We start from the raw sequence: 15,615 nt of genomic DNA, 5'->3' as shown, positions 1-15,615 counted from the left end.
CATGAGTCAGGATGCGAAACCCGCTACATGGCTGTCTCCTCAAACAAACAAGGAACACTTCTCAAGGGAAGGTCCTCAGACCCTCCACATCCATATATCAGAATCCAACATATAGCAGGAGCCCCATAAGTATCAAACCCACAGCCTCCCGCTGCAGTAATGGAGGAACCAGTCATTACATTGCGACTCCCCTTCCAGGATTCTGAAACGCAAGAAGGTTAAAACCCTTACAAGGCAAGACACCAAGGACCCACAGGTCGCTCCAAATACTAAGGTAACTCCGAACCCAAAGAACCCTACCCCCACTCTAGAAGAGAAAGGCTGAAACAACGGTAAACCACCCTACCATAGAGGCGAGACCCCTCGGCCATATCGCCAACCCAGGTGAAGATACCTGGAGTCTACAGGAACAGTGTAAATGTGCCAGAAGACCAGTAGGGGACCGTCAGAGGGATTGAAAGCTTAAGCCACAAACAAATAGGCATCTCTCACAGAGCCCCAGCCTCTACGGAGAGAGGCCCGCGGAACCCCAAACAGCTAGAGTGAGAACGAACCGTCTACACCCATCCAAGGAGAGACACAGACCCAGGTCAGGGTCCTCAAAAAAGGAATCAAATGAAGATCCAACTTCCAGAGGAACCCTAAGCTGCTTCCTACACCTCTAAAGTCCGTAGACTTAGCGATCTAGCAATAGCCTCAAACCCAAGAGTCACAAGGACTTCCTTAACGGTCTAAGATTCAGCACCCAGGGCACTTGGATCGCAAAGAAATCTTGTAGGCAAGCGTTAATACATGCTACACACACAGGCAAGGTAGCAACCAACACCCAAATGTGAATGAGAACCCTGTACCACTGCTCGCCATCCCAGAGAATCATACTCAAGACACCGCCAACGAAGCCCCTAACAGAGCATCGAGAATAAATGGTCAACTACCTGACCCCAGAATGCAGCCCTCCATAACCGACCTCACCTCTTCACTGACACGCCCCAAAGCTAGCGATGCAAAGAGGACGGGCAGACACCCAAACGTCAAGAGCATGGTCAGTCCAAGGGTAATGAAAGAGACAACAGCCAGAGATCCTTGAAGAATCTTCCAAAAATCTTCTTTAAGCAGGCAAAAGCTGGAGCTTCCCAGCTCCCCACAGAAGGCAGGGGAACTCCTGCACACCAACTCTTAGAGTAACAACTCTGAGCAGAGAAAGAACATGCCCGCACATTCAGACCATATGATCCACCCAAGGCGGGAAGGAAGGAAACTCTGCCACCGCAATAAATATATATTCTCTAAAGAATGGAATAACGGTTTTGAGTCCACAGGGACCAGAGAACCATGATGACGTCTGCAAAAACAGAACCGTATCCCAGGCTAGAAGCCCGAACAACCCACCTAGATTGGTACTCATAACCCTCCTTTCGGAGGGGTTGTAGTGAAAACAACAGGCCTCATACTTCAGTAGGATCTGAGCCCGGAGTCCATAGAATAGGCCAAGTGACATTCAGAATCTAACAGGATTAATCAGCACCACGAGGGTGACATGAACCCTGGTAACAGTCGAAAAGCTTCCGACCAGTACCTGCCTGATATAAGGACACTCTAGAACTGCCCAAGGTCCAAGAAAATTCGTCCCGAAGGATCGATAAATGAGCTAGAAAAACAATTATATTATTCAAGAAGTGCGCAACTTCCGAGGAAGTGCCCACGCAAACTAAATTGCAAGTATCGGTTCCAGAGAAGAACGTTTATAAAAACGAAAATCTAACAGGCATGAGCTTAAGAAAAAGCCAAACTGAATCGGGCGATCCCACGCTCGACGGGCCCTGGTTAACAGAACACGGAAAGTATCTTAGAAATACTTCAATTGGGAGATATAAATTATTCAGTGCCATAGAAATGGCCACGCGAAACCGTGCCGTAGCCTCTGCAGGAAACAAGCCACCCTCCGGAAAAGGAGTAAAGGCCAAAGGGACACCTGCTTGCGTAGTCGGGAAATGGACTGGGGCACTCGCTTCACGGCAGCTAGTAATAAGTGAGTCAACCCTCCTTTTGTGTCTACAGTGTTTTCTTGTTTTTTTTCGAGCCTGCTCCAGGTGCTGTCTTGTGAATGTTCTCACTCATCTGTATTTAAAGAATTTTCATGTGGATTGGATCTCTCTTAATTTTTACTTTTTTTTTTGCTTGGTTTCCTATGTAGATTTATTTGAATTTTTTCAATTTCAGGGTCTGTTTCAAACTTAACAGTAAGGGGCAGATTTTCCAGAGAGCAAATAGTCGTACTTGTTGCTTTCTAAGACCTCTCCATGTGGTGTATTAAAATCACCCTAGACTAATCTTACTGGGGTCATTGACAAGCCCAACTTTCATGCATTTGGTTAGGGCAGTTTTGTGTGAGTTTGTGATCCTGGGCATCCATGTTCATCACTTGTGAACAATGTCCATCTGTAAAATGATAAATCTGCCCTTTTAATGTTAAGTACAGTTGAGGTGTCTTAGACCCTGATGATCGAGAGTGCTACGAGGCTGCATAATATTCCAAGAGATCTGCCACTATGTCAAGCGAGCCTGTTGAAATATGCCAAGCTCCCAACATAGCAGCATCGCTGAGAGGTGTTTACTATACTTGCCATTGGTTGGCGATGCTGGCTATAGATAACGCCCAGCATTGCCCACAGTATTGGCGATGTATAGTAAAGGATCCCTGGAAATATAACTGCCACGCTTAACCGCAAATCCTAATCCCCCTAAAACTAAGTACCCCATGATCTCAAACTAGAGCTGCAATAATAAAGATCTTTGCTTCTACACACACCACAAGTATCTATTAACCCCAATGTCGCCAGATACCCACCGCAAGTATCTATTAACCCCTATGTTGCCAGATACCCCAAACACAAACTAACCTAACACCTAACCCCCTAAGTTACCAAAAAAATAAAAATCTAAGTAAATAAAAATAAATATTAAACTGCCACAACCCCAAACACAATGTAACCTTACTCTACCTAACACCTAACTTTCCCACTAAACTAAAATCCCCTGTAAACTAACCCCAAGTTATAAAAAATATTAAGTTACAATAAAATAAAAAAAGCTGTTACAAAAAATATTAAACTACAGTATCCAAACAAAAACCCCCCACCATTATACCTAATACTAAACTGCATACCCCATAAAATAAAAAAAACCCTAACACTAAAATAAATTATAATAGCCCTTAAAAGGGCCTTTTGTAGCGCTTTGCCCTAAAGTGATCAACTCTTTTGCAAAAACAAAATCTATTTCAAAACCCCCCTCTATCATACAAGTAACTCCCACACCCCCAAAATAACAAAATCTAACTCAAAAACATATCTCAGAAAATTTAAAAGTAAAAATAAAAATAAAAAAAGCTTATTCTTAAAAAAAATAACCCCCCACCCAAAAAAAATAATTCCATAACTAACCCAAAAAGGGGTACTCACCATTTGGTAATCTGGCTCCTCTTAAACACACGTTGGGCCCTCTTCATCCCAGTTCCTGGCACTTGGGGCCCATCTTCACGACAGCAGACTTTGGCAGCCTCTTGCGCCTCCACTTTTCAATCTTCTTCAACGTCAGGGCCCTCTTTATCCCGGTTCCTGGCACTGGGGGCCCATCTTTCTTTGCATTGCAGCTTCTTTTCTTTAGCTCTCTTCTACGAGCCCTCCTCTTCATGCAGTCGTGCTACTTAATTCCAATTCGCTGATTTTAAATCAGTCAGTCCCTTTTGGCTTTTTTATTTTTAATTTATTTTCTAAGATAGGTTGCTGTTTTTTTTAGTTAGATTTTGTTATTTTGGGGGGTTACTTGTATTGTAGTGGGCATGGGCCCCCAGTGCCAGGAACCAGGATAAAGAGGGCCCAACGTCGGTTTAAGAGAAACCAGATTACCCAATGGTGATTACCCCTTTTGGGGTTAGTTAGGGATTTTATGGGGTGGTATTTTTTATTAAGAATAAGCTTTTTTTATTTTTACTTTTTAATTTCTAAGATATATTTGAGTTAGATTTTATTTTGGAGGGGGGTGTTGTGGGTTACTTGCATGGTAGAGGGAGATTTTAAAATAGTTATTTTTTTTGCAAAATAACTGATTACTTTAGGGCAATGTCCTACAAAACACCCTTTTAAGGGCTATTATAATTTATTTTAGTGTTGGGGTTTAGTTTTTTTTGGGGTTTTAGGTTGTTTTTTTATTTTATGGGGCATATAGTTTAATGTTAGGCATAATGGTGGGTTTTTTTGTTTGTTTTTTGGATATTGTAGTTTTATTTTTTGTAACTTAGTGGGGTTAGTTTAGAGGGGGGGTTAAGTGTTAGTGTGCTTCTAGTTTGCGTTGGGAGGTGGTGGTTTAGGTCCTAATCTCCTAACCACCCCCATACCTGTTTGGGGGTTGATTAGGGTATTTAGAAGTCCTTAATCTCCTAACCACCCCTGATATATGTATAGGGGTTGATTAGGTGATTATTGATGGTTACCATTTAGCAGGCCTTAATCTCCTAACTAACCCCATACCTGTATGGGGGTTGATTATGTGATTAGGTTAGGGCAGTTAATAGTGCATTTATCTACAATTTTTAAATATTTATGCATTCTTATTTATAATTCATATTCTTTTAACTATTGTATATAAATTAATATGTATTTTTTTCTTGTTTTTCTTGTAAACATAATTATATTCTTAAAAGGGGTGCTGATTGAGTAGGGTGCAGGGGATCAAGTTGCCCTTATAGTATGTTGTTGGCAATTTGATGAGGCACCTAGGGATACCATTTGTTTGGGGGTGCTACCTTCTGGGAATCCAGTCCCACTTTCCCAGAAGGTAGCACCCCCAAACAAGTGCTATCCCTAGGTGCATCATCAAATTGCCAACAACACACTTAAGAGTGACTTTATCCCCTGCACCCTGCTTGATCGGCACCACTTTTAAGAAGAGGCGAACCGGGGCTTCGTCCGGTCCGGTGCTGACTTCCAGGAGTCCGACTAGGCCGGTGATGTTTTGCCAGCCCTCCGGCGATCAGCCGCTGGTGTTTTAGCACATTTCTGTGACACATTATTTAAACACTATTTATAATTTTAGCGACATAGCTTCATAGTTATAATGGGAAGGTTTATTTTTTAGTATAGTTTGTTATAGTAATTATTTTTTGACAGTAGACAGTATGTTGGAATTAGCTTGGGCTTTTCAGGGTAGTGTTGGTTAGACATTACGTCAGTGTAGGGGGTATTAGGGACTTAGCTGGGCGTGACGTAGGTGAAAGCGGTCAGGGGGAGTTAGCTGGGCAGTGTAGAGGGAATGTGGGTTAGCTGTGACGTGGTCATTGGGAGGTAGCAAGAGGGAGTTTAGGTTAGGCATGATGTAGATATGTGTTATGGGGGAGTTAGCGAGGCATGCTAGTGAGAGTAGCCTGCACTTGGAACACATCAATACAAGATCGATATGTTTGATGCAGGGAAGTGCAGGTTGCGAGGAAGGTAGTGGCCATGTTTGCTGTCGAGATTACATCGCCTGAGCTAGTTAAAGTAGGCGTTGTAAAACTTAGGTCCCCACGGCAATATTTGAAGAGTCCACAGCTACATTCATTACTTTTGGGAAATACAGAAACTAGCCACCAGGTGGAGGCAGATATACCCCAGCCAAAGGCTTAAATACCTCCCCCACTTCCCTCATCCCCCAGTCATTCTTTGCCTTTCGTCCCAGGAGGTTGGCAGAAGTTCAAGAGAGTCTCTTATGGAGGGCAGTACTCTTCGCAATGGGAATGGAGTTTTAAGTAATCCTGTCAGCCTCTCAGTGAGAGCATTGATTAAAGTTAGAGTCCGGAGATGCAGGGAGAGTTTTCCTGCGAATCCATCCCGAATCATATTAACAGCTCCTTGGTAATCAGCGTTGACGAGTTTTGCTGCCTATCTTTCTTCACTCAAGTCCATGGCAGAAGCGAGGCTACTACTATCTGTCACACTTGAAGGGCCGTGTTCCTGTTCCACGGCGTAGATTCCAGTAAGATAGTTTCATTTTATTTCGATATGTGAATGTAATGTTAACGAAACAAGGTAGGGTCCCAGTAGGACTCCATTTATCTTAATAAGGAATCATAGTTTATTATCTGCTGAGGGGGGTTATTGAACAGGGGGGACTTTTAATCATGTTTGTTATATTGTTCTATCTGCAAATGTGTAGCTATACTTAGACTCACAGCCTTTTCGGAACATAACGGCCTTCTTTTACTGACGTGATCTTCAAGATTGCGCGCTTTTTTGTGTGACTGGCATGGTGCACCTCGTGATGGGTGCGGTTACGTTGTCTTTCACTTCCGTATGCTGACTGTGTGCAAATAAAAGAGTCTTGCTCATGGGTTGTCTGGTTCACAGGACGTGGTGAGTGCCCCAGCCATTGAGGGTGTTAAAAGGTGCCAGTTAGTTTTTTTGTCATTTTTTTAATCGCAAGATTATGGAGGATTCTGCTATGCTCGACACGGATGCCTCCGATACGGAGGATGTGTCTTGTGATAAATATGAAATGGCCTGGGTAATCAATACCCAAAAGTTGTGTTCCGATTACCGTTCTAGAGCACTCTCTTCTCCTGAAGCAGGGAGCTTAGAGCGCGTTAAGCCATCTGCCTCCGAGGTTTCCATGACCCGTGAAGCGAGTGCCCCAGCCCATTTCCCGACTACGCAAGCAGGTGTCCCTTTGGCCTTTACTCCTTTTCCGGAGGGTGGCTTGTTTCCTGCAGAGGATACGGCACGGTTTCGCGTGGCCATTTCTATGGCACTGAATAATTTATATCTCCCAATTGAAGTATTTCTAAGATACTTTCCGTGTTCTGTTAACCAGGGCCCGTCGAGCGTGGATCGCCCGATTCAGTTTGGCCTTCTGGGGAAGCGTTGGCCCCTAATAAGTGAGCAGGCTCAAAAAAAAACAAGAAAACACTGTAGACGCAAAAGGAGGGTTGACTCACTTATTATATAATATGGAAGATTGGGCTGAAGATCAGTGCCTAAGAAATACAAGCCGTTACACTTCCATTATAAAATTGGCCTCTTTCTCTTAGTATCCTTTATTGAGCTCCTTTCCATGATAGCACAGTAAGGTAGGCTCAACAGCTTGCATGTTTCTTGAGAACGGTCTTAAAGCAGTGTTTGCAAAAATGTTTGTAACAATTTTATAGTTATGGCGTTCATGATGTGCACACTACCGGATGTTCCTCTGTATTCCCCCACGGAAAGGAGCTACATTTTCCTTCAAAAAGGATACCAAGAGAATTTTTTTTTTTTTTTAATTATACACTATTTATCTCAGTCATGGAAGGTTAATATTGACCTTCTAAGTCCTTTTAATATAGTGGTGATAAGTTCTAATAGGGTGGACTTCCGAAGTTCTACATGATACCTTAATAGGAGAAAACATTATACCTAATTCTGTATGGTATGTTTCTTACCAATGAATATGAAACACAGAAACACACTTCGTGTGCGCACACACCCCACTTATTTTAGCAGAAACAACAGGTTTTTACCTTGAAAAAAAACAAACACACATAACCCTTCCATGCTCACTCTCCAAGTCACGTACTGTGCATAAATATTAATGCATGCATAGAGACAGCCACTGACTGGAGGTGCATAAGTAATAGTTCAGTGATGGCCAACTGGCCCTTTGCACTAGTTTCCGAAGCTCCGGAAAAAGCTGAACTAATAGTGCATTTCATAGTTCTTTTGGCCCTTAGAAAAAACAGAACTAAAGTTGTGTGCTTTAAGGAGCCCACAACTCAAAAGCACCCCCTGAGATGAAGAACTAGGTTACTGGATATTTTTAGGAAATATATTACTATTTTTTGTTCAATATCCATAAATTGAAGTCTCTAAAATATAGATTTATGGGCCCCATGTGTGAGAAAGTTAGCAATCACTGTCCTAGTTTATAGACCTCATGCATGCAGGTGAGGAGACAGGAAACTCACCTTGGGACTGAGAGGTTTTGAAGACAGGGCACTTATGTCCAGTACCTTTTCTACTGATTGACCTCTAAACCCAAAATCCTAGAAAGATCAGTATAAGAGCATGAGAATAGAAATGTTCAGAATCTGGCTTTGGTATATTAGTAGCTCTGTGACATCAGAAGGGTTTTTTAAAGAAATCACTGAGATATAAGCAGGCTTAGAAATGATATAAAACACTTTGGGACCGTAATAAAAAAATATGTTTAATGATGTGTAGCAAAAAAAAAATAAAAAAATAATAATTGCAATAATTTATTCTGTTCTCCTTTCCTGTAATTTAAGTTTGAAAATGGCGAGATTCTTAGAATTGCAGACTTCACAAGCATAAACCTAAATATCTGTCCCTTACTGGCCTTAGAGGTAATAAGATAGGATGCAACAAACAATGCAAGTTTTACTATCAAAATGGTAGTTGTCAGCCTTGTCTAATACAGTAACAAGACTGAATTGGCTACTCCAAATAAAGCAAGCTGTGGGCAGAGTATAGACATTGTAAAAATGAACTTATTTCACAATTGTCTGTTACGTTAATTTATTTGCAAGACTATAGATAAGTCTTGTAATTACAATATTCTATTATGCCATTTTAAAGGGACAGTATACACTTAATTTCATATAACTGCATGTAATAGATACTACTATAAAGAATAAGATGCACAGATACTGATATAAAAATCCAGTATAAAACCGTTTAAAAACTTACTTAGAAGCTCTCAGTTTAGCTCTGTTAAAAAGGTAGCTGGAAAGCCCACTGCAAGTGGGAAATAAGATACTCCCCCCTCCCCCTTCTTTTATATATGAAAAGACCCTTTACACAAACAGATGCAAGCTGGAGAAGGTAACTGACGGTATTCACATAAAACTTTGGGGCTTGGTTAGGAGTCTGAAAATCAGAGCAATGTTATTTAAAATTAAGCAAAACTATACATTAAAAAAATACCAAAAACTTATTGGCTATATAAATAGATAATCTACAAAACATTTATGCAAAGAAAAAAATGTGTATAATGTCCCTTTAAGATATAAAAAGACAACAGATTTTCACACATAATAGCTGGTTTCACTTTGACTTTGACATTTAAATTCAAAATTCACAAATTAGTTGTGGTCAACCCTATGTTACATGTAGGTTTATTTATTATCAGAAATATCAATAAATATCTAATATATAAAAATGCTGTAATTTATAAGAGCATATAATTATTGCACTATTACTTGCAAAGGAATTAAACTAGGGCTGCAACTAACGATAATTTTCATAATCTAATAATCGGCCGATTATTTTTTCGATTAATCGACTAATCGGATAAAAAGAGAATCAATAATAGTTTTCTATGTTTAAATAAAATCCACATAATGGAGTGTTACAAATATAAACTTCAGACTAAAACTTTACATTAACACAACTGTTTCTTCAATTTTTAAGCAGCACTGTTTGAAAAGAGGTAGAACTAGAAAGAGTTAGACTATCACTGTTAATAACATTCTGTTATTCACTCTTTCAGAAACTTTGCATTGAAATGCAAAAATCTCAACATGTCCACATGCTTCTGGCTAAGGCTGGTTCTCTGTTTGCAGCTATATTTCCTGCAGCAGAGAAAAGGCTGTTGAGGTGTATAAGTAGGGTTTTGCCAATTTCACCAAAGTGGGATATTTATCTTTGTTAGCTCTTCACCAATGCTAAGTGTATTCTACCTTGGCAAGGGGCCTCTCAATAAAGTAACCCTTGACTTCATTCTAACATAAAAATATCTTGAATATCTATATGCAATGGTAAATAACCAGCTATAAGGTTAGGGGAAATATCTAGTCCGCTCTAAAAATAACAGATATATACTTATAAAGGTTGAATCTGGTACATATTATCACAATTTATTAAAAATATTAAAAAAAAAAATCAAATGCGCTAAGGACTGTATATCGATAACAGGACAAAGCCTTACACATTTATTTATACAGTACATATAATCAGCAATAGCAAGCAATACGCTAATAAGTGTGCAAACAGATAATAGTGCACATCAATTTAAATAACTCCCATCAATCTAGGGGCAAGGTGTAAACAACAAGCTTGGCACTATATCATGAAAAGCATTGTTCCAAATCACCAGATTTAATATAAACAATCCAAATGATGGCTATTATATCTGGGTTGCAGATATGGGTTGTAAACGTATACTGTCTTGAAAAAGTGAAAAGTAGACGTCTGTAGACGTCCTTTAGGTTAAGGACCTAACCATAAAACACAATACCATATGCAGGAGTTCATTGGAGTGAAGCAGCTGGTGTTGTGCACAGACCAACTAATTGCAAACCAACTAATCGATTAATCGATTATGAGATCCGTTGACAACTATTTTCATAATCGATTATTATCGATTATGACGATTAGTTGTTGCAGCTCTAAATTAAACACATGGTTAATAGTAGTTCCAGGGCATTGCACTACTGGGAGCTAGCTGATCATATCTGGTAAGCCAATGACAAGATGCATATGTGTAGCCACAAATCACCAGCTAGATCCCAGTAGTTCATGGACGCTTCTGAGCCTTATCCTTTTCAATAAAGCACACCAAAAGAATGAAGTAAATTTGACAACAGGAGTAAAAAAGAAAAAAAAAAAAAGTCTATTAAAAATTCATTGCCTATCTGAGGAATCATTGGACGTTTCATTTTGACTTTCATGTACCTATAAAATTTATTTTAAAATCGGATAGATTTTTTGTTAAAGTTGTTGGCTATTCTGTGGAATCTGTAGGTGCTCTACAAATATTTGATAATAAAAATAATAATAATACATATTCAATTTCCATATTTATCTTTATATAAAAAAAAACAATTTTTATTGATCAATATTTAAAAAAATAAATAAAAAAAAAGACACAGAAAAAGAAAATTATTAACTAGTTAAAACACAAACAATAAATCAAACAAAAAACAATGTGTTAGTGCAAAAAGGATATGTCCAAAATCCCAACTCCAAATGTGCCTAAGTGATCCCAGGGATTACTTCTCAGTGGAAATGAATGCTGCAGTCGAACTCTAAAGGTTAACCTAAAAAAAAAAAAACGATCAATGCTCCCAATGGTGAAGTCCTGTGAGACTACAGGGTTAATTCACATGTAAGTTGTATACTCACATACTGCAGAGTTTCACATCAAGCTCTAGTTATAAAAGCAATGGGAGACTCCAGCAGGAGCAGATAGAAGTGAACACAGATGAATGTCAAAACAATTTACTAAAACAGGTGTTAAAATCACAGGGGTTTACATAGAACAACCACAGCAACTATTTGGTGAAACAATCGTTGGATTTGAGCGTGTGATGTCATGTTGTGGGCGGAGACCAACCTTCTGAACTGCAAACTGTAATCATAGACATTGTTTACAATATACAGTCTGTGTAATATATCGATGTTCTAGCTGTGGTTGTTCTCTGAAAACCCCCTGTGATTTTAACACTTTAAAAGGACAGTCTAGGCCAAAATAAACTTTCATGATTCAGATAGAGCATGTAATTTTAAACAATTTTCCAATTTACTTTTATCACCAATTTTGCTTTGTTCTCTTGGTATTCTTAGTTGAAAGCTTAACCTAGGAGGTTCATATGCAAATTTCTTAGACCTTGAAGGCCGCCTCTTTTCAGAATGCTTTAACAGTTTTTCACCACTAGAGGGTGTTAGTTCACGTATTTCATATAGATAACACTGTGCTCGTGCATGTGAAGTTATCTGGGAGCAGGCACTGATTGGCTAGACTGCAAGTCTGTCAAAAGAACTGAAATAAAGGGGCAGTTTGCAGAGGCTTAGATACAAGATAATCACAGAGGTTAAAAGTATATTAATATAACTGTGTTGGTTATGCAAAACTGGGGAATGGGTAATAAAGGGATTATCTATCTTTTTAAAAAATAAAAATTCTGGTGTAGACTGTCCCTTTAAATAAATTGTTTTACCATTAATCTGAGTTCACTTCTATCTGCTCCTGCTGGAGTCTCCCATTCCTTTTATATCTAGAGCTTGATGTTAGGCTCTGCAGTATGTGAGTATACAACTTATATGTGAATTAACCCTGTAGTCTCACAGGACTTCACCATTGGCAGCATTGATCTGAGGTTAACCCTTGGAGTTCGACTGCAGCATTAATTTCCACTGAGAAGTAATCCCTGGTATCACTTATGCACATTTGGATTTGGGATTTAGTCGCCAATTGACTTTTTTGGACATATCCTTTTTGCACTAACACATTGTTTTTGTTTTAAATAAATAGACTTATCTAGTTATATTTGTCTCTGATTATCTATGTAAATTATACAACTCATATAGCTTTTAAAAATTGGTTTTAGCTCTGGTTTAAGACTATAATTTGACCCTTGCTAAACAAGCAGCAGATGGATCTCTTTACTCACCAAAACGGCCTTTCTGCTGTTGGCAGATTCTGAAAAATCTTCATCCTCACTCACTTCCAAGGCCTGTAATGATGTGGGGAAAACAGCTGTTTATGTGTTACACATCCAGTGAGTACAGAAAAACATTATACAGAAAAAAGAATCTCACCTTGGGGCTGAGAGGCAAAGGTGACAGGGCACTGATATCTAACACCTTTTCATCTAGCTGACCAAATTCCTAGAGATAACAGTATAGTTACATGACAATTAGAGTTATTGCAGCTAGTAGTTCTGTGACAACAGAAGAGCAACATAGAAATATTGTACATAATTAAAGGGGGACATGATACTTATGTTTAGGTGGGATGTGGTACCTTCTGAATTTTGGACGCTAAACTACCCCTTCACTAACTGCTGCTCTTTTACATAAATAATAGAAATGTTTTGAGTAATAAGTCCCTTTAATGTGACATAAAACTGCAGAGTACAACCACAGAAGCATGGTAACTTTCCCCTGTGCCTGCAGCTCTCTTCTAAGTCATTCTCTTATTTCAACCACTTAAAGGAACACTCAAGTCAAAATTAAACTTTCATTATTCAGATAGAGCATGTAATTTTAAACAGCTTTCCAATTTACTTCCATTAACAAAATGTGCACAGTCTTTTTGTATTTAAACTTTTGGAGTCACCAGCTCCTACTGAGCATGTGCAAGAATTCACAGAATAAATGTGTATGCATTTGTGATTGGCTCATGGCTGTCACATGGTACAGGGGGAGTGGAAACAGACATAACTTTTAAAATTGAAAGAAAAAAAAAATCTACTACTAATTTTAAGTTCAGACAAGTGCTATTGCATTGTCTTGTTATCTTGCATTTGTTGATTATGCAGATGTACTGTGTTGACTGGTCCTTCAACAGTGCATATTAGTGAAGTTCTGCATCTTCATACTGGGCGCTGCCACCTTGAAAAGTGAGTATTCATGTAGCCTGTGTGCACTGTGCATATTCACAGATCAGTGATGTTTTCCTGATAAGCCGTATCATGCAATAATACAAAGCAGGGGCTATAAATGTTTGCAGTGGCTGCAATACTCTATTCTATTCCTGAGTTGTTTTTTTACAAATGTTATGCAACTTTTAAACTGTGGTAAAAACTGCAAAAATGTAAATCTTCTGATTTCTATGGTGCAAGCTAATCCAAATTGCAAGGTACAGCTGCCAAAAAGCCAGCAAAGTCACTGACCTGTGAAAGCACACTGCTTCCGTCACAGAAAGCAACAATACGTGTGCACCAAGATGGTGTCGCTCAGTATAAAATGTACAGTTTAACCAACTGCCTTCTGTAATGGGTTAAAATAAGAGAATGGCTTTAAAGAGAGCTGCAGGTACAAAACAATAGTAGCCACGCTACTGTAGTTGTACCCAGCAGTTTAATATCCATTTTAAGATGTAGGTGGCAGCTCATTCTGCCCATAAAAACTGATTGCACCTTTAAAAGGGACAGACAGAGCATGCAATTTTAAACAACTTCCCAATTTACTTTTATCATCAATTTTGATTATTTCTCTTTGTATTCTTAGTTAAAAGCTAAACCTAGGTAGGCTCATATGCCAATTTCAAAGCCCTTGAAGGCTGCCTCTTATATCAATGCAGTTTGACAGGTTTCAACAAATAGAGGGCTTTAGTTCATGTGTGCAATATAAATAACATTGTGCTCACGCCTGTAGAGTTACCTAGGAGTCAGCAATGATTGGCTAAAATACAAGTCTTTCAAAAGAACTGAAATAAGGGGGCAGTCTGCAGAGGCTTAGATACAAGGTAATCACAGAGGTAAAACATGTATTACTATAACTATGTTGGTTATGCCAAACTGGGGAATGGGTAATAAAGGGATTATCTATCTTTTTAAGCAATACAAATTCTGGTGTAGACTGTCCCTTTAATAATCAACTTTTTGGGTGTATGACTAGACCTACATTGAATCCTGGTCACTATTTACACAGGAATGTTAAAACACACGAATGAGAAATGGAGGAAGCATTTTGTAATAAATAAAATGGCTTGGTCTTGTCATATGAGGATGGCCTCTCACCACCTAAAGATTAACATGTCCAAGGCTGAGCTCCTTCTTATCCCCCCCCTCAAGCTCTACACCGACTTCTGACTTCTCTATCCCTGTTGACGGCATCACCATTTCCCCATCGCCCCAAGTCCGCTGCCTCAGAGTCACACTTGACTCAAATCTATCCTTCGTCCCCCATTTCCAATCGCTTTCTACATCCTGCCGCAACCATCTACGCAATATTTCCAAAATACGCCCTTTTCATAAGCGCTGACACCACAAAGCAAATAATCCACTCCCTTGTTAACTCCCGACTTGACTACTGCAATAACCTACTCGCTGGCCTTCCTCTTTCCCGCCTCTCCCCCCTTCAATCCAAATCTTGCAATCCTCACCTCCTGTTTCTCAACCTCCTACCCTTTTAGATTGTAAGTTCCCACGGGAATAGGGCCCTCAATCCCTCCTGTATGTGTTTGTAAATTTTGTCCTGCCTCTTACAAGTCTTGTATTCTTTTATTCAAATTAATTGTATCCATGAACAGCGCTGCGGAATATGTTGGCGCTTCATAAATAAAGTATAATAATAATAATAATATTCTAATTTACTTTTATCATAAAATTAGCTTTTTTCCCTTGGTATTCTTTGTGGAAAGCGAAACCTAAGTAAGCTCATATGCTTATTTCTAAGCCGCTGAACTACCTCTTATCTCAGTGCATTTTGACAGTTTTTCACAGTTAGACAGTGCTAGATCATGTGTCTCATATAGATAACATTGTGCTCACTCCCGTGGAGTTATTTAAAAGTCAGCACTGATTGGCTAACATGCAAGTCTGTCAAAAGAACTGAAATAAGGGGGCAGTCTGCAGAGGCTTAGAAACCAGGTAATAGATGCAAAAAGTGTATTAATATAACAGTGTTGGTTATTCAAAACTGGGGAATGGGTAATAAAGGAATTATCTATCTTTTAAAACAATAGAAATTCTGGAGTAGACTGTCCCTTTAATAATACTTATACCTAAGCTACCTAAAATACTCTTTGCCAAGAATACTTTTGCTGGTCATGAAGATAAACAAGGACAATCCACCTTGAGAGAACACAAAGCTAGAAAGAGTAAGGAGGAATGCGAGTAGGGTTTAAAGCTAAATGATAATG

General features: G+C 39.1%; 1 protein-coding gene across 1 annotated transcript in view; it reads right to left on the bottom strand.

Annotated features, from left to right (window-relative positions):
- The window catches only part of LOC128652382 (centrosomal protein of 164 kDa-like), a 161,319-nt gene that overhangs the window by 112,129 nt on the left and 33,575 nt on the right, over positions 1-15,615 (bottom strand). Inside the window, exons 11-13 of the mRNA XM_053705319.1 lie at positions 12,567-12,635; positions 12,419-12,481; positions 7,973-8,050 (exon numbers count right to left, since the gene is read on the bottom strand). Of these exons, the coding sequence (XP_053561294.1) occupies positions 7,973-8,050; positions 12,419-12,481; positions 12,567-12,635 (210 nt within the window). The remainder of the gene's footprint in view (positions 1-7,972; positions 8,051-12,418; positions 12,482-12,566; positions 12,636-15,615) is intronic.

The sequence above is a fragment of the Bombina bombina genome, chromosome 3, assembly GCF_027579735.1.
Source record: "Bombina bombina isolate aBomBom1 chromosome 3, aBomBom1.pri, whole genome shotgun sequence".
NCBI classification, from domain to species: Eukaryota; Metazoa; Chordata; class Amphibia; order Anura; family Bombinatoridae; genus Bombina; species Bombina bombina.
The sequence above is the reverse complement of the archived record's forward strand: the minus strand, read 5'-3'. Positions and strand labels throughout refer to the sequence as shown.